The 26,905-nt window shown below is 39.8% G+C and overlaps 1 protein-coding gene across 5 annotated transcripts in view; it reads left to right on the top strand.

Moving 5' to 3' along the window:
• The first annotated feature begins 5,001 nt into the window (after positions 1-5,001).
• Positions 5,002-26,905, top strand: part of nr6a1 (nuclear receptor subfamily 6 group A member 1) — a 238,002-nt gene continuing 216,098 nt past the window's right edge. For all 5 annotated transcript variants that reach the window (XM_033048646.1, XM_033048645.1, XM_033048643.1 and 2 more), the window contains exon 1: positions 5,002-5,198. In XM_033048646.1, the coding sequence (XP_032904537.1) occupies positions 5,132-5,198 (67 nt within the window). In that variant the 5' untranslated portion in view covers positions 5,002-5,131. The remainder of the gene's footprint in view (positions 5,199-26,905) is intronic.

Below are 26,905 nucleotides of genomic sequence, written 5' to 3'. Positions count from 1 at the left end.
TGGACTCGTGTGTGTTTTTTGTGAACTGGAAACGAGGAACGTACATCATTATTTACACCATTGGAAATTCAAATTAAATTCCAGTTACAACTGTGGCAGTGCCAGTAAAACAGTGAAAAATATTTATTAAGACCAGGGCATGTGGCTAGTTTCAAATGTGGTCATATTTCACCTGTCCATAACCTGGATGTCTATATGAAAGCTGTTACCACCACTACACAGCTGCTGAGTGCTGCTGGGGTTTCCCATATCACTGATTCCAATTATCCCGCTAAAAGAGATAATAAGTACATGCATTTAGATGGACAAGGGCTGATTAGGGATAGTCAGAATGATTTTGTATGTGGGAGGTTGTGCCTTACAAATCTGATTGAGTTTTTGAAGATGTGAGCAAAATGGTTTATGACGGCGGAGCTGTAGACATTGTATATATGGATTTCAGCAAGGCATTCGACAAGGTAGGTTGCTTTGGAAGCTTAGATCGCATGGGATCCAAGTAGAGGTAGCCGAATGGGTAAACAATTGGCTTAGTGGAAGGAAGCAGAGGGTAATGGTGGAAGGTTGTTTTTTATACTGGAGGTCTGTGACTATTGGTGTGCCTTCGGGTTCGGTGCTGTGCCCATTGCTGTTTATCATCTATATCAATGATTTGGATGAGAACATACATGGCATGATTAGCAAGTTTGCAGATGACACAGATAGTGAAGAGGGTTGTCAAAAATTGCAGCAGGATCTTGATCGGTTGGGCAGGTGAGCTGAAGAATGGTTGATGGAATTTAATACAGAGAAATATGAGGTTTTGCATTTTGGAAAATCTAAAATGGGCAGGACAATGGTAGGGCTCTGCACAGTGTTGTAGAACAGAGGGATCAAGGGGTGCAGACCTTGAAAGTGGTGTCACGGGTGGATAGGGTGGTCAAAAAGGCTTTTGGCACATTGGCCCTCGTCAGTCAGAGTGTTGAGTATTGAAGTTGGGAGGTCATGCTGCAGTTATATAAGATGTTGGTGAGGCCAGATTTAGAATATTGTGTTCAGTTTTGGTAACCTTGTTATGAGAAATATGTTGTCAAGCTGGAAAGGGTGCAGAGAAGATTTTGGAGGATGTTGCAAGAGAGGTTGAGCAGGCTAGGACTTTATTCCTTGGAGCGGAGGAGGATGAGGGCAGATCTTATAGAGATGTACAAAATCATGAGAGGAATAGATTGGGACAGAGTCTTTGCCCAGAGTAGGAGAACCAGAGGACATAGATTTTAGATGAGGATGGAAAGATTTAATAGGAGGCCGGTACCATTACAAGGTTTAAGAAGCATTTAGATATGTACATGGATAGTATTGGTTTAGAGCAATATGGGCCTAATGCAGGCAGGTGGGACTAGTGTAGATGGAGCATGTTGGTCGGTGTGGGCAAGTTGGGCAGAAGGGTCTGATTCCACACTGTAAAACTATAACTCAAAATAGGTGGAATTGCATGTGGGATTTCAGATTGGATTAATAGCTCAAAGAAACATTTTTGTTTATTCATTGGAAGCTTGACTATCCAATTTTTCTAATAATACAATGTCAATTGGAAGGGCAATATTCTGGTTGGAAGTCTGTGACCAGTGGAGTTCCACAGGGATCTATGCTGTGTCCTCTGTTGGTTGTGATACATAAAAATTATTTGGATGTAAATATAGACGGGTCAGTTCAGGTTAGTTTTGAGATACAGCCCTTCGACCCATCGAGTCTGCACCGACCAGTGAGCCCTGCACATTAACACCATCCTACACACACTAGGAACAATTTTTTACACATATAGCAAGCCAATTAACCTTCATACCTGTACGTCTTTGGAGTGTGGGAGGATATCCAAGATCTCGGAGAAAACACACGTGGTCACGGGGAGAACGTAGAAACTCAGTACAGACAGCACCCGTAGTCTGGATTGAACTTGGGTCTCCGGAGCTGCAAGTGCTGTAAGGCAGCAACTCTACCGCTGCGCCACCTTGGCCGACCTAAGTTAATATGTTTGCAGTCGACACATAGATTGCTGGATTTGTGGACAGCGTGGAAGGCTGTCAAAGTATACAGTGGGATATATATCAACCACAGAAATGGGTGGGGAAATAGCAGATGGTGTTGAGTCTGAGTAAGTGTGAGTTTTTGCACCTTGGAAGGTTGAATGTATGGGGAAGGTTTACAGTTGATGGCAAGGCCCACAGCATTGACGTACAGAGGGAACGAGGTCCAGGTCTATAACGTCCTGAAAGTGGCAACACAGGTAGATATAGTGGAAAAGAATGCATAGGTATGCTTGCCATCATTGGTCAGGCACTGAGTATAAGAGTCAGGAAGCCTTGATTAAGCTTTAGAGGACTTTGGTTGGACTGCATTTAGAATATTGTGTGCAATTCTGGTTGTCTCATTACAGGAAGAATGTAGAGGTATTGGAGAGGGTGTAGAAGAAGTTTACCAAAATGCTGGCGGTATAACCGATAAGGAGAGTTGGACAAAGTTGGATTGTTTTCTCTGGAATGTCAGAGGCTAAGGGCAGACCTGATAGAATTATATACATTTATGAGATGCATAGATAAGGTAAGCAGTCAGAATCTATTTCCCAAGGTGGAAATGTCAAATATTGGAAGGTGCAGCATTCTGAGAGAGGCAGGGTTTAAAGGAGATGTGCAGGCTTTGTTTATTGCACAGAGAGTGGTGGATTTCTGCAACACCTTGCCACGGGTGGTGGTGGAGGCAGATATGATGGTGGTATGTCAGAGACTTTGAGATGAGCACGATGATATGCAGGGATTGGAGGGATATGGATCATGTACAGGTAGAAGGGATTAGTTTATCTTGGCATCATGTTTGGCATGGACACTGTGGGCCGAAAGGCTGTTCCTCTGCTGTAATTTTTATGTTCTATATTCTTTATTAAGTTGCTAAGAGCAAATCTTGCAAGTACATTGGAAGTATATGCTCTTCTATCTTTTTGTAATTTTATCCTCTTTGGGTTAAACTATTCGTCAGTTTGTGTTTTGAATGTGTGTTTTGCTGATATATTAACCACAATAGCAAGATTTCAGGACTCCTGATCAGCTGTTGACTTTTAATTATCCATTCCGTTAGGCACAGGTTCAGCCTGCGCCATACATTTGAACTCTGTGGGAATAGGTAATGCAGATTGCACAAACACACCCAGTAACCTTCATAGGAGATTTATTCTAGGAGATAGGGTTTGTTATAAAAACATCAATAAGCTCTGCAATATATTTAAACCTTGGGCCTATCATTGCCATAAAGCTTTGCAATTCATTAACCAAAATGTGAGATGATGATTGTTTTAGTTGGGATTACAATGGCATTCACTGTGTTTCAAATATTTATTTAACTCCCCTCCTCCACCCTCTTGAATGGTGGGGTTTAACCATTATTTGAAACTCATGGATAAGGCCTTTTCTGATTGTGCAGGTAATGAATTTTGTAACCTGGAATGTGCTTCAGCAAACTGCTGATGTCATCTCATCTCCACTAAATTCAATCAGCAACTCCTTTGGTGGGTTGCTTTGACTTTCAAAGTTACAGTGCACAGGCAAGCTATGATGCCAAGACATGTCCTTTCAATTTTTATTTTCTCTTCTATGAATGCTATTGTTTAGCTAAGAAGGCAGGAAAAATGCCTCTTAATATGTGTCCTGTTCCTTTGATATGGCTGCTAAAATTTATATGAGAGTTATCTGGGGTACATTCAACATGAATTATAAGTAAAGCAAGCAATTGTGACTATTTTTTCCTCACTCCTAAATTTGCTTCAGTATCTTGTGACATTTAGAAATTTGGCTGTTTTGATTTTGTGAGACGAGGAAAGGTTGTTCTTCTCACAGCTAATACACTGTGAGACCAATGATTAAATGTTTCTGGTAGAGCTTTGGTTTCACACTCACATTTTTGTTTCTCCTACAATATATGCCAATGAACTATCACCTCCCCCTTCCACAATCCTCTTAAAATGCATTCCTGGAAAAAACATCATAGATTTTGTTATGGAATTACAACTGGATTTTAATTGTAAAATTCCTTTGATTTTTTGGGCAGTGTTTCACACAGAAACAGATTGCTCCAAGCAGTGGCCTCCTGTTAGCTGTGACTCAGCTTCCACAGCCTGTTCATCACAAAGTTCCTACTTATCTCTTGCCTTTTCTCACTTATGCTTTGATCATCTCCAGACATTTTACTATCAATGCTTCCATGTTGGTCTCCCAAGCCCCAGTAATTACTTTTTGGAAATTCTTCAGCAAATATCTTGTTCTCTTGGAACCCTGTTCTTCTCTTTGGAGAGCTATGTGATTGGCTATATCAAATGACTTAAATTTAAGAGGGCCTTTATATCATTAGGTCTTCTCTGATGTTGTCCTGTCTTTCTTCCCTGTTTCAGTAAATCTTGCCAAACCCTTCATTCCTTTGGGAAGATTTCTTATGCAGCCCCTTTTTCGTCCCTTCAACATAGCATAATGAATAATTTGTTGTATATTTACTTGTGTTGTTTAATTGATGTGTCTTTAAAGCTGCAACAAATTAAAAAAAAATCATTGTTATGGCCTCAGTGCATATGACTATTAAACCGTCTTGGTTCTTGAGATTGCAGTCCTGTGAAATTCTTGTAAAAATATTTCACATGTGGAGATCCTCTTCCACAGGTGCTGCCTGATCAGCTGAGTTCCTCCAGCAGATTGTGTTTTGCTCAAGATTCCAGCATCTGCAATTTCTTGTGTCTCCATGAAACTCATCTTTTGGCTACTTCTTTCATTTTCGACCTCATAAAGTGAACCGAAATAAATATTTTTGAGTTACTCCATCAATTTGTCTTTGCAGATTGGAATGGAAGGGTGCCGTGAATTCTGCCGGCGCGCAAGCGTGTTAGAGGGAGCCGGCTCCGCAAGCAACACGCAGGCGCGTTGGGGGGAGGGGGCTATGAGGAGGGCGAACGAGCGGCTGGCTGTGCGCATGCTCGCTGCGAGGTGGCGAGCGGGTCGCGAGACCAGCCCAGTCGGGCGTTATCGCGGTGCGCGAGCGAGCGGACGGACGCGCGGGGCTGACAGGTAACGGCGATGGACGACGGTCACTGAGCTCCCAGCCAGAGCGCAACACCCAAAGGATGGAGATCGAGAAAAGAACCAATGGCTACGAATACGAAGAGAAGAACGGTTTAAAGCCCATCAGTAGTAAGTGAGCGACGCGGTTTTATTTCTGCGGGGGGCAGCGGGTTACCTCCGTTTGCCCGGGTGTTGAGAAACCGGGCGTGCAGTGGCCCCGGGTTTCTTGTGCTGCTTCTGGGTGTCCGCAAGATGGACAGGGGGGAGTGAGATGATTTGGGGAGAGGGTGAGGGGAAGGATCCCGTCTCCAGTTTATTTTAGCCGACAAACTGCAGCTGTGGGACATTTATTTGCAATGTGTTTCTCTGTAGTGATGAGTCTTTGTAAGGTCGTAAAACGTGAACTTTTGAACTTGAGAGCGCCCTGGAGCAATTAGGAGAAGGCATAATAAGGACACCGCCGAATTACAAAGGATGTATAAAAAGAATAGAAAACACCATCAATCAAAATAGCATCACATCATAAAACATTGCATTCTCTTAACCTCGAGTGGTGGCTTGCAAATACAATGCACCTGGGAGTATTATTGGTTAAAATTAACTCCTGAATCAGTGAGATTAACCCAATTTGTGTTTAGTATTATTAAAATACTACGTTTAAATTATTTAATACAATCCCCCCCCCCCCCCCCCCCCCCCCATAACAGTGGGGTGTGATTTGGTGTTGGTGAGCTGAATGAAAAGGTGATCGTTAAGAGTAAAATGTTATTGAGAAGTTCCACATTGGATATTGTGTAACTTGGACATTAAATTTCAATCACACGCTACTTGAAATGTGTGAGCAATCGTTTTCTTTGTTGAAGTTGTCTTATGGTATAAAGTGGAAATTTGCAGAGAGCACCAAAGTAGTCTGACGAAGGGTCTCGACCCGAAACGTCACCCATTCCTTCTCTCCAGAGATGCTGCCTGTCCCGCTGAGTCACTCCAGCATTTTGTGTCTACCTTCTATTTAAACCAGCATCTGCAGTTCTTTCCTACACATAGTATATTTAACATTTTGTTGCTATACATGCTAGCTTTCAAATTTAATTTAATTATCTTTTGCAGTATTCTCCCAATTCCTTCAATTATATTTTTATTTATTTACTATTATTCCTGTTACTTTTGCTATGCGTTTTGCATTTATATGCATTCAGTATTGCACTTTTCTGGTTTAGTAAGTATTTAAGAAAAGCCATTGGTGTTGCAGAAAAACTGGAATGTTGTTATTTATTTTGTTCAACGTTATGGTCACTGACTGTTGTAGATTTCTCAAATTTGCAAACGTGTGGCTGCTAACATTTGTATACTTTCGTAGTTCATACACCATAGTTTGAAATGTTAAACAAAAATATAATTGGATCTGGTGAAGTTTAATTTTTCACTAATAAACATCTTTCATTATATGGTGCACAAAATGTGATTTGTTTTTGGTAATGTTACTAAACTTTACTGAAAATAAGATTTCAACTGATCTATATCCAATCTTGGATCATCATGCTGCACATGAATACATTTTAACACGTTTACTGTAGTTTATGAGCTCGTTTGGTTACAATTTTTTGTCTTCCACATGGCTTTTGAAGATCAGATTACCTTAGAACATCTATATGAAGAATATTAAGTTAGAAAAACGTAATTGAGTAGTTTTATTATTTTCACATTGTAGTGAAGAAGTTTTTGTCTTATTGTGAGGGGGTTTAAATTATACTTTTCACTATTTGAATTGTTCAGATTGTGGTTAATGCCATTCGCCAATCTCACGTCCTTGAGAACCAAACTGCAATATTAGTGTTGTCTTCTGCAGTTTGAGTCTCAATTGTTGAAGAACTGGGCATGGCTGAAAACTTACTAATAGAGAAAAATATTGAGATTCTGTAGAAACCTTTGACGATTTGATTTATTGTAGAAATGTACAAACGTGCCTGTATGCAGTGTGACACAATTATCAATATTTATGTCATCAGTACATCAACTATTTTCAGGTTTGTTTGGACTTAAAAAGTTAGTATCGTGTTTTGAATGGGATGAAGGGTCTTGACCCAAAATGTCACCCATTCCTTCTTTCCAGAGATGCTGCCAGTTAGCCACAAAATGCTGGAGTAACTCAGCGGATCAGGCAGTATTACTGGTGAAAATGAATGGGTGACATTTCAGATCGGAACTCTTCTTCAGATGCTAAGTTTGAGATGCTGCCTGACCCGCTGAGTTACTCCAGCATTTTGTGTCTATTTGAATGTGAGGTTGCTTTTTGTGTCTATAAATTTCAAATATCATTTGTTTTACTAGCCTTAGATGGTTTTTAAATGTTGGTGGATGGAGTTTGTTAATGTTATGGTGCTGTGATTGCGAGGGTGTAGCATGTTTGTATATTGTGAAAACGATACTAATGTTAAGAATGTTATACAATTAGCTAAAGATTGTTTTATCTTTTAGAGGTCGAATAATATAATGGCAGAATTAATGGTACAACACTAGTATCATAAAGCAACTGTGCTGCTTGATCACAAAACTTAAAAGGAAGAATATAAAAATCAGTTTTGAATCAAGACTATTTTTCAGTATTCAAGAAACACTTTTGGCTCTTCAGTTATTTAGTCATCACCTGACTTTTAGCCTTGTGCCATAGGGTGAGAAATGGAGAGGAGAAATGTGGCTTATCTGTTAATCCAATGTTAACAAAACAATAGGGCTAAAATGGAGATGGAGGCCATCTATGGGGGGAAAGACATTTGTGATTCATTGACCTAGCAGGGTTGACGATCAAAGAACTTGCATTTTTGATTACTTCGTGCAATAGTTTACAGAATATCTGGTTATTGTGATTGGATGAAATATTAACATAGATCAAGAAAAATAGCATAGTACGCATATGCAGTACGACTCAGTGCATGGAGAAGTGCTTAATATTCTGGATCGAGGTGTGTGCTTTCTGTTTAAAGTGTGATATTTTAGAAGATGCCTTGGTTTTTTAGAATGTCGTTATCCACAAAATAAAAAAAATGTTTGCTGAACTACATAGTTGGAAATGAGGTGATGTGCTGAATCATTTTTTTCTTTCACCCAGACACGTTTTGGTTATTTATGATTAAATTTATGACCAATGGGTGGTGGGAAAATGTCATTTAAAAAAAATACTATGCAGAAGAAGAAAAGTTTCAAGAAATTAAGAATGTGATGATTATATTCCTAACAATTAAAATAATTCAGTTGGAGTGCAGGTTGAATTGTCTCATTGAAGACTTGGTGGTATGTAATTGTCTAAGATGATGACAATTCTCAATGTTCTTATCTTGAATAAGACATATATGTAACTTATTGTGCATAGTTTCCAGTGTAGGTTATGATGTGGTACTGTGTTTTAGCTGCTATTTGAATTATTTGTTGGAAAGTAGCTATTAATTTTTGTATAATTTAAAAATAAAATGCTCTTATTAGAATAATTGTCAAAAATAAATGAATTGTCTTATTTTATAACATGCTGCAGTAATTAAATTAAAATCTGTTGAATACTGGCATGCTATGTGCTTTCATTAAATTCACTGAAATCAGAGATGGTCATTCCATCTTTGTAGAAGTTGGCTTCTCTCATCTTAGGATAATAAACCAACAACATAAAAATCCCTTGAATCTTTTATCATTTCATTAAAAAAAGGCTTCCCTCATTGATGACTTTACTGACACCCTGTTTGCTTGTTGAAATAAAGTGATTTATTTTGTGAAATAATTACTTATTTGCTCACTTTGCTTTCTAGCTTCTTGGACTAATCCAGTTGCTCTTATTCATTGTTTTGTTTAGTAACTATATTTCAGGTGCTATGACTGCCATAATCTAACCAAAAAGTGATTTTTATATTACCAAATGGATAATGTTTGATAAATTGTGATGTTTTTTGACTAATGATTCCCAATTTTAACATTATTTAAAGGCAAAAGGCAATACCCATAGTTTAGGTTGACTTTTCTGTGAGTAATGTGTGAATTGCCCAGTTTTGCTGGAAAATCAAAACATTTAGATGTGTATTAACTGGAAATATTCGTCATGTGTATTTCTTCACAAGTTTTTTATGGAATTCTAATTTTGATGGCAATGCAAATTGTCTGGTCATTTAGTCTTCCATTCATTCTTCAATATTTTATTTTAATATCTTCATTTGTTACTTTCACTTTATTTCCATATTATTAGATACTTTGCTCCAACATCTTGCATGGATGTTTGATTTCAAATAGGTTGCATATTAAAAAGAAATACATTGACTTAATTCAGCTTCTAGAATGTCTTCCTTATTTTGCCTTATTGTCATGCTTCTATTGAAATCGTGTTTTCACATTGCATTGGTTTGTGTGGTGTTACAAGTTGGTGCTAAGTTTCTCTCTGATTAGATGGTAGATGAAGGAAGTGGAAAAATGTGCATGGCGGTGATAAAGTTCCAAAGTTGGGCTAGAAGGAACTTTACTGCCTTGTAAATAATGATATACCTGGTCGTGGAATTGATGCCAAAACACAAACATATTTACAATTATATAATTCTAAAGTACATGATAAATTAAAACAACCTGATTACGTGCATCTTGTGAAATATATTTCTGGTATTGGGAGAAATAAACATTTGTAAAGGTAGCTGAGATAAATGGGGTTAGATTTTTGTTGATTAAATAAAAGTAATTGTATGCAAATTCAATCTATGGTTATAAATGTAAATGATGTATGTTAACACTATTGTACCTTCTGCTTAAGGCACTTGCCTACAAGTTTTGTTACATTTCCTGTGTGTACAGTGAATGATCAATCAATGTGCACTTAGCAAGAAGCAGTTTGGATGTAAAATATCCTGGTGTTAGCCTGAGGTAACACCACTTTCCACTTGCTGTGTTGATCCCCGAAGTGTTTAAGTTAAACTTAAGGCTGCTAGGCAACATTGTTAATAAAGTTGCCAAATATTCTTACAAAAATAATGAGTTAGTGATTGCAATGGCCAAATGGATAAAATAAATAATCCATCTTCAGCAAATTAGGAAACCAATGACCTGGAGATGTTATTTCTGTTATTTGACTAACTAATATGGCAGCCCTTTTGGTTCAAACCTGTGTCGGGGTGAGCAAAACAAAATTGAGTAGCTTCTGTTTGCTATTACGTGCATTGGCAATGTGCAAGTGCAGGCTTTTCTCTGAGCATATTAGCTAACGTTCCTTACTGGCAGTGACAGAATACATGTGGGAAAACAGTATAAACCAAACCACATCCTAGTGATGAGAGGATTACATGAAGGAAGCGGATATTAAGGTTTTGATAATATTGGTTAGTTTGATCCGAACAGTGCTTTGTTAAATTGTGTTCACTTGAAGCCAAGATGAATAAGAGTCTCGATCCGAAACATCACCCATTCCTTCTCTCCAGAGATGTTGCCTGTCCCGCTGAGTTACTCCAGCATTTTGTGTCTATCTTCGGTTTAAACCAACACCTGCAGTTGCTTCCTATACATGGTAACCATTGTTCTTTGATTCTTTGTTCCAGAATTTCCATGTTCATTTTTTCATATGTTTGCTCTCTTCTGCTCTTTCTTGAGTTTTTTTGCTTTTAGTTAGGGTTGTTTAAATATCTGTGCACTGTATTGCTGTGACATGCTTATTCTACCTTCTGCACTCCCTCTTTCTCTCACTCCATCCTCCATTCACTTTTGTGCATATTCCAATCCTTGAATCCCTCATGATCTGACTTGGCCCTTTTTAAACACAGCTTTTATCTGGAAATTGCTCCTCAACTCAGTTCTGATGCCATTCAAATATTTGACGTATAATTATTTGACTGGAATGTTTTATTTTGTCATTTACTGTTTATTAAGGTTGGGAAGAGCACAATAAGGGCATCAGTGGAAGTAGCTGGCATCTGTGATGAAGGAAACTTTATCTTATTCACTAGGGGAGACCAAGTATTTGAGCGTTGACTTGTATTTAAGAATTTTTCTGCATCTGCTTTCTGGTTCTCTAGATCTGTGTGCACATGACATACAATGAGCTGCGTTTTAAAGTTATGAAAAAATGTACCATAATATGTTGTTTTCATTTGGCAAAAGGTGTAGAACTGATAATGTATAACAATAATGGCAAATACACAATTATGAAGTGTTTGCAGATTATGAAAGATTTGAAATGATTGCGTATTGGAACTAATTCTTTGGTACAGTGAATGTTGCATTGTTTGATTAATGGTGTGAAAGGAAAGGGAAATGTTCAATGTATTACCACTGTTAGGTTACAGGTTATGGATATTTTATGAAATTTGTAAACATTTAGGAAAAACAACAGTAGCAAATGAGCTTAAGTAGATTTGACAAATGAAACATACATGCTCAAAGTGTTCTCTTCTGGAACTGTAAAATATGCACGTTACTTTTTAAATTAAAACATTAGTCACTGTTGTGCTTTTCATTATAGACTGTTTTATTATCTCCAGCAGGTGGTAGACCTCTGCTATATCCATACCTTGGTTCTGTTCTTGCGTATGGCGTGCTCAGCCTAAAGTTGTAGATCAAGTGTGGACATCCAGCATCAGTTACTGGGTGGAAGGCTTTGATGCCACCAGGGAAAAAAAGGATGAAGAAAGAAAATACTTTTCACCAAGGTTATGGGAACAGCCCCATACCTTGGTGAAAAGTATTTTTCTTTTTTCATCCTTTTTCTCCCTCAAACCTTCCAATTATTTTCTTTCCAATCCCTCTACCAGTTACTATAAATCCATGAAAAAATATTTAAAAAATTGCAGGTGCTACAAATCTAAGCACAGCATTGAAACAGAAAATGCTGGAAATACTCAGCAGGACCGGCTGCATCGCTGTTCTGATGTAGCATCTCGGACCTGAAATATTTATCAAAGTAGATGCAGTGTGACTTCCTGGTATTTTCAGCATTTTTTGTTTTTGCGCTTCTTTAGCTCTATTTGACCCCTTAAACTGAGGGTAAAAAGGTTCTTCCTACTTTTTATTAGATTCATACACGTCCAATTAAATCTTTGCGTCTTAGTTCTGAAGAAACATCCCAGTCACTCCCCATGACTAAAATTTTCCAATCCTGCAACATCCTCATAAATCTCCTGCGCCTTCTGCAGCGCAATCAAATGTTTCCTGCAAGAATTCCTGAGCTGTCCGCAGAGCTCCAGCTGCAGCCTGACAACAGTGTATTCAGTTCCTGCGTAAACCTGCTCTTTGCCACAGTAAATAAAGAAAAAACATCTTCATGCTGTTTATTCCATTCTTTATCTACCTGTCCTACCATCTTTAAAGATCTGCCCACTCTCAAATCTACGGGATAAACCAGTGGAATAAAGAGGGAAGAGACCTGAAAGAGATATGAACATTTCACAATTTTAAATGTAGACATTGCCTATTTGGGGGCTGATGTACACCAGCAAGCAGGGGTGATGGGTGATCACAACTTGGTGTGTGTTTGGATGTGGGCTGAAATTTTTTAGGTGACCTTTACAGTGAGCAGAATGAAGGTGTGTGTTCGTACAGTCAAGTTTACAAAATGCAGTTAATTTATTATGGTTCATGGTTTTTGTAATTTAACTTGCTCTTTAAGATATTTTTACACTCAGATTGCAACTATACTCTAACAAATAACATATCAGATTATTTGGCTAATAGATTAAGTAATATGCCGTAAAATATTATTTTGTTGTGAGGATGGCATTTTCTTTGATAATTCGTTTTTGTTTTTCAACTTGCTAAAAAAAGTGTTCAATCATTTCAATAACAAAAGAGTAGAAACCCATCTCTTACACTCTTCTTTGAATGAGGGCTTAAATGTTTATCCCGTCGATAAACAGCTTGCTTAGATGAGAAAGACTTTGCTTGCAAAATCTAGTCTAATTCACAGTAATTTACATAAGAACAGGATTAGAATCTTTTTCAGCTGGCCACTGTTTAGGGAATTCTCGTCATTTCAGGCTGTGTGGTATTGCTTTGATCCTTTAGACCTCCAGGTCACTTTTTATGTTATCTCAAATATTCATTTAAATGGTAGTAAACTTTTCCAAGTATGTTAAAGTATTTACCTTTTTAACTCCCCATTGTGCTTGCCATAGAATATATTTAGAATGTTCAAGTTTTTCTAAACACAGTTAAATATTAATACCTTTTAATATGTAGCAAAGGTAGTACATTGTATGGTATCTATGTACTAGGCTTTTTACAACTGTCATTGAGCAGACCCTGCAATGCAAAGTCATGTACTTTAATTCATCTTCGTATGGTTGCAAGGTTAGTTTGTCACACATCGAGAGCTGTGTCTTTTACTGAAATACCTAGTATGTTCTTGCAACTGAAATCTAAAGGGCCTGTCCCACTTGGGCGATATTTGCGAGTCATTTACGCGACATCATTTATGCGTCATGACGCGCACGTGATGCACGCATGGTACGTGGTGACGTGCGGTCGCGCGTGGCGCCCCAGGATTTTGGGATTCACAAAATTTTCGCACGCCACCTGCGTGATGCGCAAATGACGCCCAAGTGGGACAGGCCCTTAAGTGTCTTTGGAAAGAGTTTCTTTGAAAGCTGTATTATGGAAAGAGTTATTTATTTAAACTGTTTAAATAACCAGTACTCTAATGAGTAGGTTCTCTTTTCACTATGCAAATTGCTCACCATGTAGTCGTTTTCCCCCAAAAAATAGGCATTTGGAATTCAGTTATCCTTTCCTAAATTTTATCTTCTATAATGTTTGTTTTAATCCAGAACTCCATAGCCTGATTAGTGATTGTTTGGTGCAGTGGAATCTCTGATGCCTTTTAAATGTGGATCGGCTCTCTGTCCCTAATAGCAGGCGCACCAAGATCTTTGTCATTAGATACTTATGTTTTGCCCTATCCTATCTGAGAATATTTTCTCACCAGATTTGCTCATGGTATACTCTTACTGTTCATTCTCTATTTCCTCATCAGCAGTTGTTTCTTAAACACTCTGCTCCTTTCCAAAACCTCTTTAAAAATCCTATCTCTGCCACCCCTCCTCCCCGCCCTCACTAACCATTTTTTTTCTATGCTGTAATAATTAAATTAGTTTATGACCATAATCAGTTCTATCCATTGGACGAGATTTGTTTCCCCCTTATATTTGTATCGCTAACAATATGAGGATGTGTTTCAGGTGACCTGAACCCACTTGTGCTTGTTTTATTGCATTTAAAAGTCGATGGGAAATTGGCTGGTTGTTCATTATTTTTAAATCTTAAGATGGTGACAAGGTTCTGCTACCTTTCTTATTGTGTGTCACTGAAGAACCATAAAAAACCATAAAAAATGAATGATGCTTTTGTGCTGTTACTCCACACCCATGCTAGCTGGTACCCAGCGCAAGTTTGTATTCAGAAAAAAGTGATAATCTCATCAGCTGCTTCAGTGTGGATGATCTGTCAGATATCTGAATTGGCAGCCTTAAATAGTATTTGTCAGGGTTGGTTGCATATTCTACTGAAACCATTGTGTATCGGTCACCAGTACTTCATCCAGGTTATATTTACTTGGTGTCAGCAAGTGACAGATGGACTCTTGACCAGAGAGTGAATGGGCCAGGGAAGATGATTTTTGGGTGTTGATTTCAAATTTGGCTCTGTCAGTGGCAGGATGAATTACTTGGATGGGGATTGTAGGAGTAACATTGCCTTGGCTCAGGGAGCTCATTTTCAGGCATCTGTTTCATGTTCAGCTCTGTGTCAGTGACAGGAAATTTTCAAATCTCCCATTGTGTTGTGGTCTGGCAAATCCATCAGCCCCAAGGGGAGTTTACAAGGGACTTTACTATTGGCTTGGAATAAACTGGAGGTATTGTGAATATCTGTTTTGATTTTAGAATTCTGGAGTGTGCTTTTTGAAAATAATATTTGATACTAAGGGTAATCAATGGAGGTGGGTGCAGGGTTGCAGTGTGCTTTCTCAACCATCAATTTTAAGTTTGGTGGTTACAAGGCAAGAGGATGGAAAGTATTATCTGGGATTGGGAAATGGTTTCTGTTTTTTTCTTTAATCAGATGGGAATATCTGAGAGTGGGGATTGGGCAACAAACTTCACCTAGCTTGTGGTGCCTTTTGTTGGGTGCAGGTTGCACCTAACGTGCCAGTGTTGGAGTGTGATATTATATTTGACTCAACTATTGGCAACTCATTCCATATACCTACCACTCTCTGTGGAACAAATTGCCCCTCAGGTTCCCATTAAATCATTCACCTCTCACGTTAAATCTCTGCTATCTAGTATTTGATTTTTCTATTCTGGGAAAAAGATGTATTCATTCATCCTATTCATTCCCTTCATGAACCTCCATAAGATCACCCCTCAGCCTCCTGCTCTCGAAGGAATAAAGTCCTCGCCCGCCCAACCTCTCCCTGTAATTCAGGCCCTCGCATCCTTGTAAATCTTCTCTGCACTCTTTCCAGCTTAATATCATCTTTCGGGTATCAGGGGTTATGGGACAAAGACAGGAGAATGGAGTTGAGAGGGAAAGATAGATCAGCCATGATTGAAAGGCGGAGTAGACTTGATGGGTCGAATGGCTTAATTCTGCTCCTAGAACTTATGAACTTGTGAACTTTCCTCCAGCAGGGTGACCTATTTTGCTGTACTCGGACTTACCAAAATGCGAAGAAACAGTATTGGATTAGAGTTGGTGGTGTGTAGGGATTTTAGTATGAATTGTGGGGATAATTTGGAATCATCTGATCCACTAGACCATTGTAAGTGTATAATACATATGAGTGTCAGACTGTCATTAATATCCACAAAATGATTAAGAAATGAACTACTATCCTGAGAGTGTTTTTGATGATAATTTAATCAGGAGTTGATTTGGAGTTGGTAAGGCAGGTTTAATGCTAAACTCATCTGACTCCATCAATTTGAGGTCTCTCCTATTTTTCCTGCCAGGCTACATTTATACTTGTTTGAAGTGCTGGTCATGCAATTCATGGGCTTTGGAGTAGGATTTCTGGTGGGATCCTGAGCTGGGTTCGAGTTAATTGACTTAATGGGTTAACAGTGTTCGTGAGTACTAAATTAGCCTCTACTACGATTGGGAAATGAAGAGTCAGTAATTATTTTCAAGGCTGAAGCAAGTTTTCCTGAAGCAAGATTGTTTGCAGTATTTTTTCCAATGACACCCATGTCGGTGTATTACTCATTACTGGGTTGAAGGATTCAATATATTTTAATACAGGATTAACATAGAGATTTTAATGTTTCAGGGAGTCGAATGAGAAAGTCACCAGGAGAATGTGCTGTCAACTGATATCTGGTTTATCTGCCTACAAGACATTATGCTAACCCTTCTGTTTATACTTCACCTCAACCTAATTCATCTTTGTCAGATAAAGACAATTTCTCCACTTTCTTTAAATGCTGTCCTCCATACATTGCCAAGTCATTCAACACATACACTGTTATATATTGGAACCTACACATGCATTCTATCGGGATCTCCTAAGATGTATTCGGATACCAAAAGCATTGCTTAAAGCGTCCAACATTGTATTTAATGTTCCTGGTGATCTAAAGGCCAGATGTTAGTTGCTCAAGCATGGCAATTCGCTACCCTTCCATTCCAGAACCATGATTTCCAAACAACCATCCTCTAATATTCCTTGAAGGACAGAATAGGAAGGGGCAGCTGCCTGTGAAACTAAGATGAACTGGCTAATTATTTTGCTGCAATCACAAGTCGCTCTTTTCCTCACAAACAGAAGGGACAGCAGTCAACTCTCTTTTCAAAGTAAGCAAGCAGTAGTCCATTATGAACTCTTGGCTCAAATACTCCCGTTAACAAATCTGATTTCCTATATACGTTTTGCACTTAAAAGTGCCTTGTTAATGGAGGAACCTGATTTGGAAGTTCAGTAAGCCAGTTCTGATTACATTACAGGCAAATAGTCATAATTTGCTGGAATTCAACAACTAAGATTTTAGTCAATTATAATTGCTTATAAATACATTTATTCTTCCTTTACATTACATTTTAAACCATTAATTGATTTATGTATTTATTTTAATTAAACATTTAATTATCTATTCTAAATGTATTCTAATTAAAATTCTAATTTGCATCTGTGCTTTATTGGAATATCAAAAAATAGTGAAATGTACAGTTTATTGTATTGAAGAATCCAATTTAGTTTAAATATTAAAATTAAACATTTCATAGTTAAGCTTTTAACAAAACAAACTCTGTTCCTGTTACTTCTGCATTGGAGATGTACTTGGATGTAAAATTATGTTAACTGAATGTACTTGGATGTAAAATTATGTTAACTGAATGCATTGTATCGTAGCAAATGCCAATGAGAATTATTCAGAGTACGAGTATGATGTGGATAGTGTAAAACATTTGATGTTAGCTTTGCCTTTTGGAGCTGACGTCACAAAAACAGATTGAACATGATTCTGTAGCTGAAATAAATTTCTACACTTGTTTAATACGACTGTTCATTTCTGCTGATTGTTTTCCTGCTGTTCTTGAGATTTACAGGTGTTTGATTTTTGGATCTTTATCCAAATTGCATGGTTTAAGAATGGCTAGGTCTGAAGGACTTCACTAATTGGAGATTTTTGGAACAACCAGCTGCATTCAAACATTGGTATAATATCTGTATTAGGCATTTCTCCAGGAATTCAGAATTTCTCCAGGAATTCAAAAGTAGGCAGTGGCTTTATGGGCAATTTTTTGGGCGACTACAGACGACTGCACAAAATTTTCAACGTGTTGAAAAATATTCGGTGACACTGGCAACAATTTCTGCTGTCGTACGTTGACATAGGTGCTGTCGTAAGTTATCGCCAGTTGTCGTAGGTGAATTCCATTAAAACTAGTCCCTGGCAGTCGCCTAAGTGGGACAGGCCCATTAGGTTGCTGAGCAATAAGGGAGAGGCCTCTCACTAAGAAAATATATCTGCCAAGAGGTTTCAGTGAGCATGTCTATCGAAACCTCAGCGTAATAATTTGTGAAATGTTTATATTTTCATAAGGCCAAGCTCAGTGAAATCTGGCAAATGCTGCAGCCACAATGGCGGTCTCAGAGCAACATATATTCTTGTTGCCTCTGGTTATCTTGGTGGCCATGCTACTGAATTTGTATTCCTCTGGCTTCTTCACATCAGAGCTGGTAATATTTATAACCTATCCTTGTTTTCACCCATTGTTGTTTAAGGAAAATCATTGACACTTCATTTAACAGCTTCAACATTCCTCTCTGGAGGAAACAAAAGCATATAACTTGCCTAAAATACAAGATTCTCTATGCTGCAAGGTAATGTTGGTTGCAGACCCATTCCTCTGTGTCCACTTTGTTGTATACAAAAAAAACCGATGTGCTAAGTAAACTGGTCCAGTCAAACATGAGGAGGAGCTTTCCAGGCTCCAGTGAGGCACTAAATGCTGGAATAGCTCTTCAGGTCAGGTAGCATCTCTGGAGAACTTGAATAGGTGATGTGTCGAATCAGGACTTGAAACGTCACCTATCCTTGTTCTCCAGGAATGCTGCCTAACCCGCTGAGTTACTCCAGCATTTTTGTGTCCTTTTGTGTAAACTAGCATCTGGAGTTCCTTCTTTCACCAGTAAGGCATTGCCAGGGTGCCAGCAGGTGAAGGATAAATGCTGTGTTCCTGAGGACGGTAAACCTATTTCTCTGAAGTCACTACCATGTCATTGGGGCAGTGCCTTACTAGCTCTTTAATCTGTTGAACATATTGCTGGATGATTGAGGACCTAAGAGTCTCGTTGTGCATACTGCTCCGTGGTTGTTTAATCTGGATCACTCAGAGTTTGTGTAGAAGTTGTAAGATTGGTTTTAAAGGTGAACCAAAGAAATGTGCGCGTGTGAAATGACTATTCCATCTCCTTTACAGAAGACAAGCACTCATGCCTGTTCCATCCCCCTTCTGTTAATCATTGCTACATCTGATTATGTGACTCTATTCTGAAAATGAAAGGGAAGTGTATAATTGCAATCTGAGTGGCTGTCATTGTTGAATAATTGGTGGTGTTCAGTGTGTGATGGGCCAGTCTGCTTGCAGCAATATGTTAGGATGGAGTAGAACATATGAATGTTATGAATCTTGATTGTTGTTGGTAGTTGAGTGAGTCTGTGATGATTGAATCGCCCCTGAGGCCAGCAGTACAGATGGTGGTATATTCAGTGACAAGGACCATTCACGAAGCTATGGAACATCTTATTGCATTCTATTCTAATTCTTTGGGGTTGACCCATTACGTTGATCTTCATGGGCATTTGTTTCTGCTGCTTTCTAAGGCCTTCTCTGGAGGATCTCTGGGCACTATTATCATAATACATCTCCCTCTTCAATGGGATCTTTAGTGCAGGACCTAAAAACTTCAGAGTATGTTTTCTCAGTGCTGGAGTAACTTGGGGTCAGGCAGTATCATTGCTGAACATGGATAAGTGATGTTTTGGGTTGGGACCCATCTTCAGATGATTGTGGTGGGGGACGTGGGGAAGAAGAAAGCTAAAAGTGGGGTCAGCATGGCTTTGTGAAGGGGAGGTCTTGCTTGATAAATTTGTTGGAATTATTTGAAGAGGTAAATAGCAGGACAGACAAAGTAGAGTCAGTTGATGTGTTTACTTAGATTTTCGGAAAGCCTTTGATAAGGTACCAAACGTTAGGCTGCTTAGGAAGATGAGAGCCCACGGTAACAAAGGGCAGATACTAGCTTGGGTAGCAGGTTGACTGGATGGCAGAATACAAAGAGTGACAATAAAGGAGGCTTTTTCTGGTTGGCTACCAGTGACTAGCGGAGTTCCGCAGCGGTCGGTGCTGGGGCCACTGCTCTTCACATTGTATAAATGATTTGGGCGAGGGGATTGAAGGCTTTGTGGCAAAGTTTGCGGATTATACGAAAATAGGTGGAGGGGCAGGTAGTGCAGAGAAAGCAGGGACTCTGCAGAAGGACTTGCAGGGCTCTCACTTTTTTTCCTCTGTTGCCAGCCGGGCAACCTCGGCAGCTTTTTATGTTGCCAAATGACAGTTTAGGTGGTCATTTAAGATGGCTTGCATGACGCGTGCGATAATGTGCTCGGACGAAGTGCATAGTTACCAGTCGGAATTATGGTCAATGAAGCATTCACATATTATTTCTGCTTCAAATAAAGTCACTAACTAAACATATTCACCAATCAAGACATGATATACCACAATGACATGCAGCAAAATTACAATACAGTATCTCTTTTTACACGTTGCAATGAATGCAATTTCTATTATTTCTTTCCACTTCCAAACAAAATTCTGGTTGGATTATTCAGCGTATGATCAATTTCGGTGAGACCAAGCACAGGCTTGGCGATCGCTTTGCACAACACCTCCACTCAGTTTGCAATAACCAACCTGATACAATACAATACAATACAATACAATTTATCCTGGTGGGTCAGCACTTCAACTCCCCCATCCATTTCGAATCTGACCTTTCTGTCCTGGGCCTCCCTCATGGCCAGGCCCACCGCAAATTGGAGGAACAGCACCTCATATTTCGCTTGGGTAGTTTACACCCCAGCGGTATGAACATTGGCTTCTCCAATTTCAGGTAGTCCTTGCTTTGTCCCTCCTTCCCCTCCCATTCCTCCCCCCCCCCCCCCCCCCCCCCCCCGATATCAGTCTGAAGAAAGGTCTCGACCCGAAACGTTGCCTATTCCTTCGCTCCATAGATGCTGCCTCACCCGCTGAGTTTCTCCAGCATTTATGTCTACCCATTCACACAAGTTCTGTTATTCCACTTTCCTCACCCACTCCCTATACATTAGGGGCAATTTTACAGAGACTAAGTTAACCTACAAAGCCAATTCGTCTTTGGGATGTGGGAGGAAACCGACACGCTTGCAGGGAGAATGTGAAAATTCAACACAGACAGTGCCCGAGGACAGGATCGAACACAGATCTCTGGCATGTGAGGCAGCAAGTCTAACAGCTGTGCCACTATATTTTGTTTACCAACACGCACAAAATTATATGTTGATAACTTTGGTTACTAAAAAAAAGAAAATATCAATTTTCAGTCTTAAATCTCCAAGTGACACTATGTCCCCCTTTACAGCTACTGTATGTTTTAATTAAGTTCAAGACTATGGGGCATTAAATTGGCCATAAAGTTGTTGCCTAAAAGTGCCAGAGACCCGGAATTGATCCTGAATATGGGTGCTGTCTATATGGAGTTTGCTCCCTTTCCCTTTGATTACATGGGTTTTCTTCGGGTGCTCTTGTTTCCTTCCACATTCCAAAGGTGTGCAGGAACCTATTTCAGACCCAAACCAAAATGTGATATTTTCCTTTTGTCCAGAGATTCTGTCTGACCTGTTGAGTTACTCCAGTTTTTTGTGTCGATCTTCAGTTTAAACCAGCATCTGCAGTTCCTTCCTACACACACAATACTATACGATAGAACTTTATTAATCCCAGGAGAGAAATTGTGTGTGTGGGTATATATATTACACACACACACGTACGCGCGCACACGCACACGCATTTGTATAATTATATATTAATACAACTATTTAAATAATTATATATAACTATAGAAAACTATATTTATATAGTTATATATTCATATATAAATATACACTATTTTGTTTTCTCGTTTATAACATTGTTTACAGTACTATGTTTACATATTCTGTTGTGCTGCTGCAAGTAAGTATTTCATTGTTCTAACTGGGACGCGAGAGAATAAAACATTCTTGACTTGATTTACGTCGCTAATGTGTGGGATAGAACTAGTGTACGAGTGATCGGTGGTCGGCATGGACTCAGTGGGCCGAAGGTCCTGTTTCCACGCTGTGTCTTTAAATTAAACTAAAAACACTAAAACCAGAGTAAATCTTAAGAAGGGTCTCTACCTGAAAGGTCACCCAATTTCTTCAATCCAGAGATGCTGGCTGCTCCCCCTCCCACAAGTAAAGCATGGAATAGTCTTCACCCTACCATAGTTGCCCAACCAGACGCAACTAAATTTTGGTAGCTCTTTTTTCCCCAAGAACCGTTTTTTGCTTAAGTCCAAGTCAAGATTCAATAGAGTTTTATTGTCATGTGTCCCAGATAGGACAATGGAATTCTTGCTTGCTTCAGCACAACAGAATATGTAAACATAATGCAGAACAGGAGATAAAAGTTCAGTATGTCTATATACCATAGACCATATCTGTACACAATACATAAACAGATAAAGTGCAATAGGCTGTTATCTTTTAGAGTTTGGTGGTGGTGGGTCCACTCCTGTTTAAATTCTATGTGGAATATTTTTGGAGGACCAGGAAACCAAGAAACAAGAGTTACTCCAGGGAGTTACTCCAGCTCTGGGGAGTGATTCTGCGTTGGGTTTCAGCGGTCGAGGCGAGGCGGCGACCGGACAGCAATGGCGGCCAGATCTCCCACAATGCAAAGGGAGGGAGAAAGTGGCCGACGCCGACCTGTGCCGTGGCAGTGCGCATGTGCAGGGCGGCGCCTGCGCACAACCACGGCCGATGTGCTGGCCGTGGTTGTGCGCATGTGCAGGGGAGAATGTGCAAGCCGTGGCAGTGCGTATGTGTAAGGTGTAAGGCGGCCAGCTGTGCCGGCGGATGAGGAGTGGGCGGAGAACGGAGAGCCGGCGGCCAGAACTCGGACAGGGATGGCGGGCGGAGACGGAGAGTGACAGAGAGATAGAGATAGAGAGAGGTGTCTCGGGTGCTTGCCAAGCCGGGCAAAATGGCAGGGCTCTTAGGTTGCCCGGCCCGACTTTAGGTCGCCATTGGCACCCGGGCAACCGTTAATTTCGAGCCTTGACTTGGAAAGGTTGGGAGAGTGGACAGAGAAGTGGCAGATGGCATACAGTGTAGCAAAGTGTGGAATCATGCATTTTGGTAAAAGGAATAAAGGTATAAACTATTTTCTAAATAGACAATAGACTATAGGTGCAGGAGTAGGCCATTCGGCCCTTCGAGCCAGCACCGCCATGTGATCATGGCTGATCATCCCCAATCAGTACCCCATTCCTGCTTCTCCCCATATCCCCTGACTCTGCTATTTTTAAGAGCCCTATCTAGCTCTCTCTTGAAAACATCCAGAGAACCTTCCTCCACCGCCCTCTGAGGCAGAGAATTCCACAGACTCACAATTCTGTGAGGAAAAAGTGTTTCCTCGTCTCCATTCTAAATGGCTTACTCCTTATTCTTAAACTGTGGCCCCTGGTTCTGGATTCCCCCAACATCGGGAACATGGGGTGAGAACCCAGCAATTGGAGGTGCAAAGGGACTTCGGAGTGCTGGTGCAGGATTCCCAAAAAGTTAATTTGCAAGTCGAATCGGTAGTAAGGAAAGCAAACTCATTTATTTCAAGAGGGCTTGTATACAAAAACAGGGATGTAACGTTGAGGCTCTATAAGGTGCTGGCAAGGCCGCATTTGGAATATTGTGAGCAATTTTGGGCACCATATCTGAGGAAGTATGTGCTGGCTCTGGAGATGGTTCAGAGGAGGTTTACACGAATGATCCCAGGAATGAGTAGGTTAACCTATGATGAGCGTTTGTCGGCACTGGGCCTGTACTCGCTGGAGTTTAGAAGAATGAGGGGGGGGACCTAATTGAAACATACAGAATAGTGAAAGGCTTGGATAGAGTGGATGTGGAGAGGATGTTTCCACTAGTGGGAGAGTCAAGGATTGAGGTCATAGCCAGGTGTGGGAGATTGCAACCTTCACGTGGTCCGCCCTGTTTCAACGAATGCAACCAACCTGGCGTGCACGATCAAATAGAACAAGTTGTCCTACAACTTTGGCTGTGCACGCCATACGCAAGAAGAAGGTCATAGGTTCAGAATTAAAGGACGTATTTTTAGGAAGAAGATGAGAGATTTCTTTAGTCAGAGTTTGGTGAATCTGGAATTCTTTGCCACAAAAGGCTGTGGAGACCATGTCAGTGGATATTTTTAAGGCAGAGATTGATAGATTCTTGATTAGTACAGGTGTCAGAGGTTATGGGGAGAAGGCAGGAAAATGGGGTTAGGAGGGAAAGATAGATCAGCCATGATTGAATGGCAGAGTGGACTTGATGGGCCGAATGGCCTAATTGGACTAGACCTTAAAGCCTGGCAAGTAATAGGTAGATACAGATGAGGGAAACTTTTGAGTTCCAGGAGGCCTTGATGGATCGAGTATGTCAGTCTACGTTTGGTCTTGCTGATGTACACAGTTATTGATAGGTTATTGATAGGGGACGATCGGCCATGATCACAATGAATGGCGGTGCTGGCTCGAAGGGCCGAATGGCCTCCTCCTGCACCTATTTTCTATGTTTCTGTGACACATCGGAAACATTGGATGCAGTTGAGAATGTGCACGTGAAACACTAAGGAAGGACTGCTGGGGTCACATGAACCTCAGTCTCACATGGAAGTACATGTGAACCTCTGTCTCACCTGGAAGGACCACATGAACCTCTGTCTCACCTGGTTGCTAACTATTTTAACTACTCTTCCCATTCACATTGACCTTCCTGGCATGGGCTTCCATTGCCGGAGTGAGGCCACATGGAAACTGGAAGAACAGACCTCATATTCCACTTGGTTAGTTTACAATCTAGTGGTATGAACATTGGATTCTACAATTTTTGGTAACTAACAACCCCCCTCCTGCTTTTCCACCCCCTCCCCTAATCTTGGCCAGTTCACCATAACCCTCAATTCCTCAATTTTTCAAATGTTTATTTATCTTCACTTTAAATACATCTGATGATCTGACAGAGAGAGGCTGATAATTCAAGAGGTTATTTTGAGACTGAGAATGCTACTAACCTTTTTAGGTAAGGGAGCCAAAACTGCAAGTTTACCAGTTCCCTGAAAAATCTCTTCATTCTTAAATATAAACCCCTTCGCAATGAAGGTGTCATTTGCTGCCTTAACTACTCGTTGGATCTGCTTGTTTTCTTTTTTGTGATTCATGCACTAGAACACTCTGAACTTGAATCATTTGCAGTCACCATTAAGATAATCTGCCTATTAATTCTTCTTAACAAAGTGCATGACCCCTCACTGCCTCACATTAAACTTTATTTGCTCAGTTTTTGCCCACTCACTCAATTTATGTATGTTTCATTGTAGGATCATTATATCCTCATCACACAAGATGAGGACATCACACAAGATTTATTTTTGTATCATCTTCAAACCTGGAAACATTGCATTTTGTTTTTCTTCCAGGGCATTAAATGCAAATAGTAAACAACTGAGGGACAAGAACCGATTCCTGAGGTCCTCCTCTAGCTACATTCCTTCAGCCTGAAAAAGACACATTTATTCAATTTTTTAAAAAGAAAGTACAGCATGGAAACGGGCCAACTGAGTTCACGTCAACCATAGATCACACTCGTTCACACTAGTTCCATGTTATCCCACTTGGTTTCTATATGACAGTCAGTTTTCAAACCATGCTAACACAGTTCCTCCAGTACAATGGGATCTTAATAAGACACCATATGTGGCACCTTGTCAAATGCTTTTTGAAAAAGTAAATACACTACATCTACAGGTTCCTTTCCATCAACTTTCCCTGTCACATTCTTGACTTCTTTGAGGAAATATGTCATATGATTTATCTTTCATAATCTCATAAGACTAGATTTGATTATGTTCAGTTTTCTTAAATTATTAGTTATTTACTATTTGGTTATTCATTGCAGCATCTTGCCAACTATGGATGTTAAACTAACTGGCTTATAGTTCCCTACGTTCTGTCTTCCTTTTTAACTAAGGAAATATTGGAATTTTGTTTTTTCAAAAGTTTTAGTTTATCCACCAACTCTGTAGTCTCTTCCTTTAAAGTCATTTGTCCCAGTATTTGTCCACCTGTAACCCTGTGCGTTTCTCTTACACTTGAACTCTTGTTATGTGTTTTACAAGTTCCTCTGTTACTCGAGTCCTACCCTGCTCTTTGTACTCTATGCCTGTGCTAATAAGGGAAAAAAACAGCATTGAGAGGCTGAAAATGCAAGAGCAACATATACCATAAACTACAGGATTCTTAGCATCATTGGATCTCTGAAAGTGGCAACATAAATAGATTGGGTAGTAAGGATTGTATGGAGCATCATCAGGATGTTAAGTATAAAATTGGGAAGTCATGATACAGATGTATAAAACTTTGGTTAGGCTACATTTAGAGCATTCTGTGCAGTACTGGTTCCCACTCTATAAGAAGGTTGTCTTGGGACAACGGGGAGGTTCACCAGGACCTTACCTAGTTTGTAATGTGTTAGCTACAAGGAGAGGTTGGACAAACATAAATTGTTTTCTCAACAGAATCGAGGGTGACCTGATAGGTATATAACATTATTAGTGGCATAGATAGCTAGATGGTCGTTTTCTCAGGGTGGAAATGTCAAATGCTATAGGGCATAGGTTTAAGGTGGGAGGAGTTAAGATTAAAGGAGATTTTCAAATGAGTTTCATTTTATTTTTCACAATGCTAATTGCCTGAAACACTGCCTGGGAAGTGGTAAAGCAGATATGATACCCGTATTTAAGAGACATTTAGTCAGGCATATGAGGAGGCAGGGAAGAGAGGACTATGGATGATGTACAAGCACATAGAAGTATTTTGGTTGGTCTGGCCAGTATGGACATGGTGAGTGAGAGAGTCTGTTGTAGTGCTGTACTGTTCTATGTAGCCCTTGTGCCTTTTTTAAAATTCACCTTTTAATCTATCCAGATACCTTTAAGGTAATACTAGACCAAGCGGGATCCGTTGGGTCCGTCCCCTCAACGCACGGTTA

The sequence above is a fragment of the Amblyraja radiata genome, chromosome 32 (assembly GCF_010909765.2).
Source record: "Amblyraja radiata isolate CabotCenter1 chromosome 32, sAmbRad1.1.pri, whole genome shotgun sequence".
Classification (NCBI taxonomy): Eukaryota; Metazoa; Chordata; class Chondrichthyes; order Rajiformes; family Rajidae; genus Amblyraja; species Amblyraja radiata.
The sequence above is the reverse complement of the archived record's forward strand: the minus strand, read 5'-3'. Positions and strand labels throughout refer to the sequence as shown.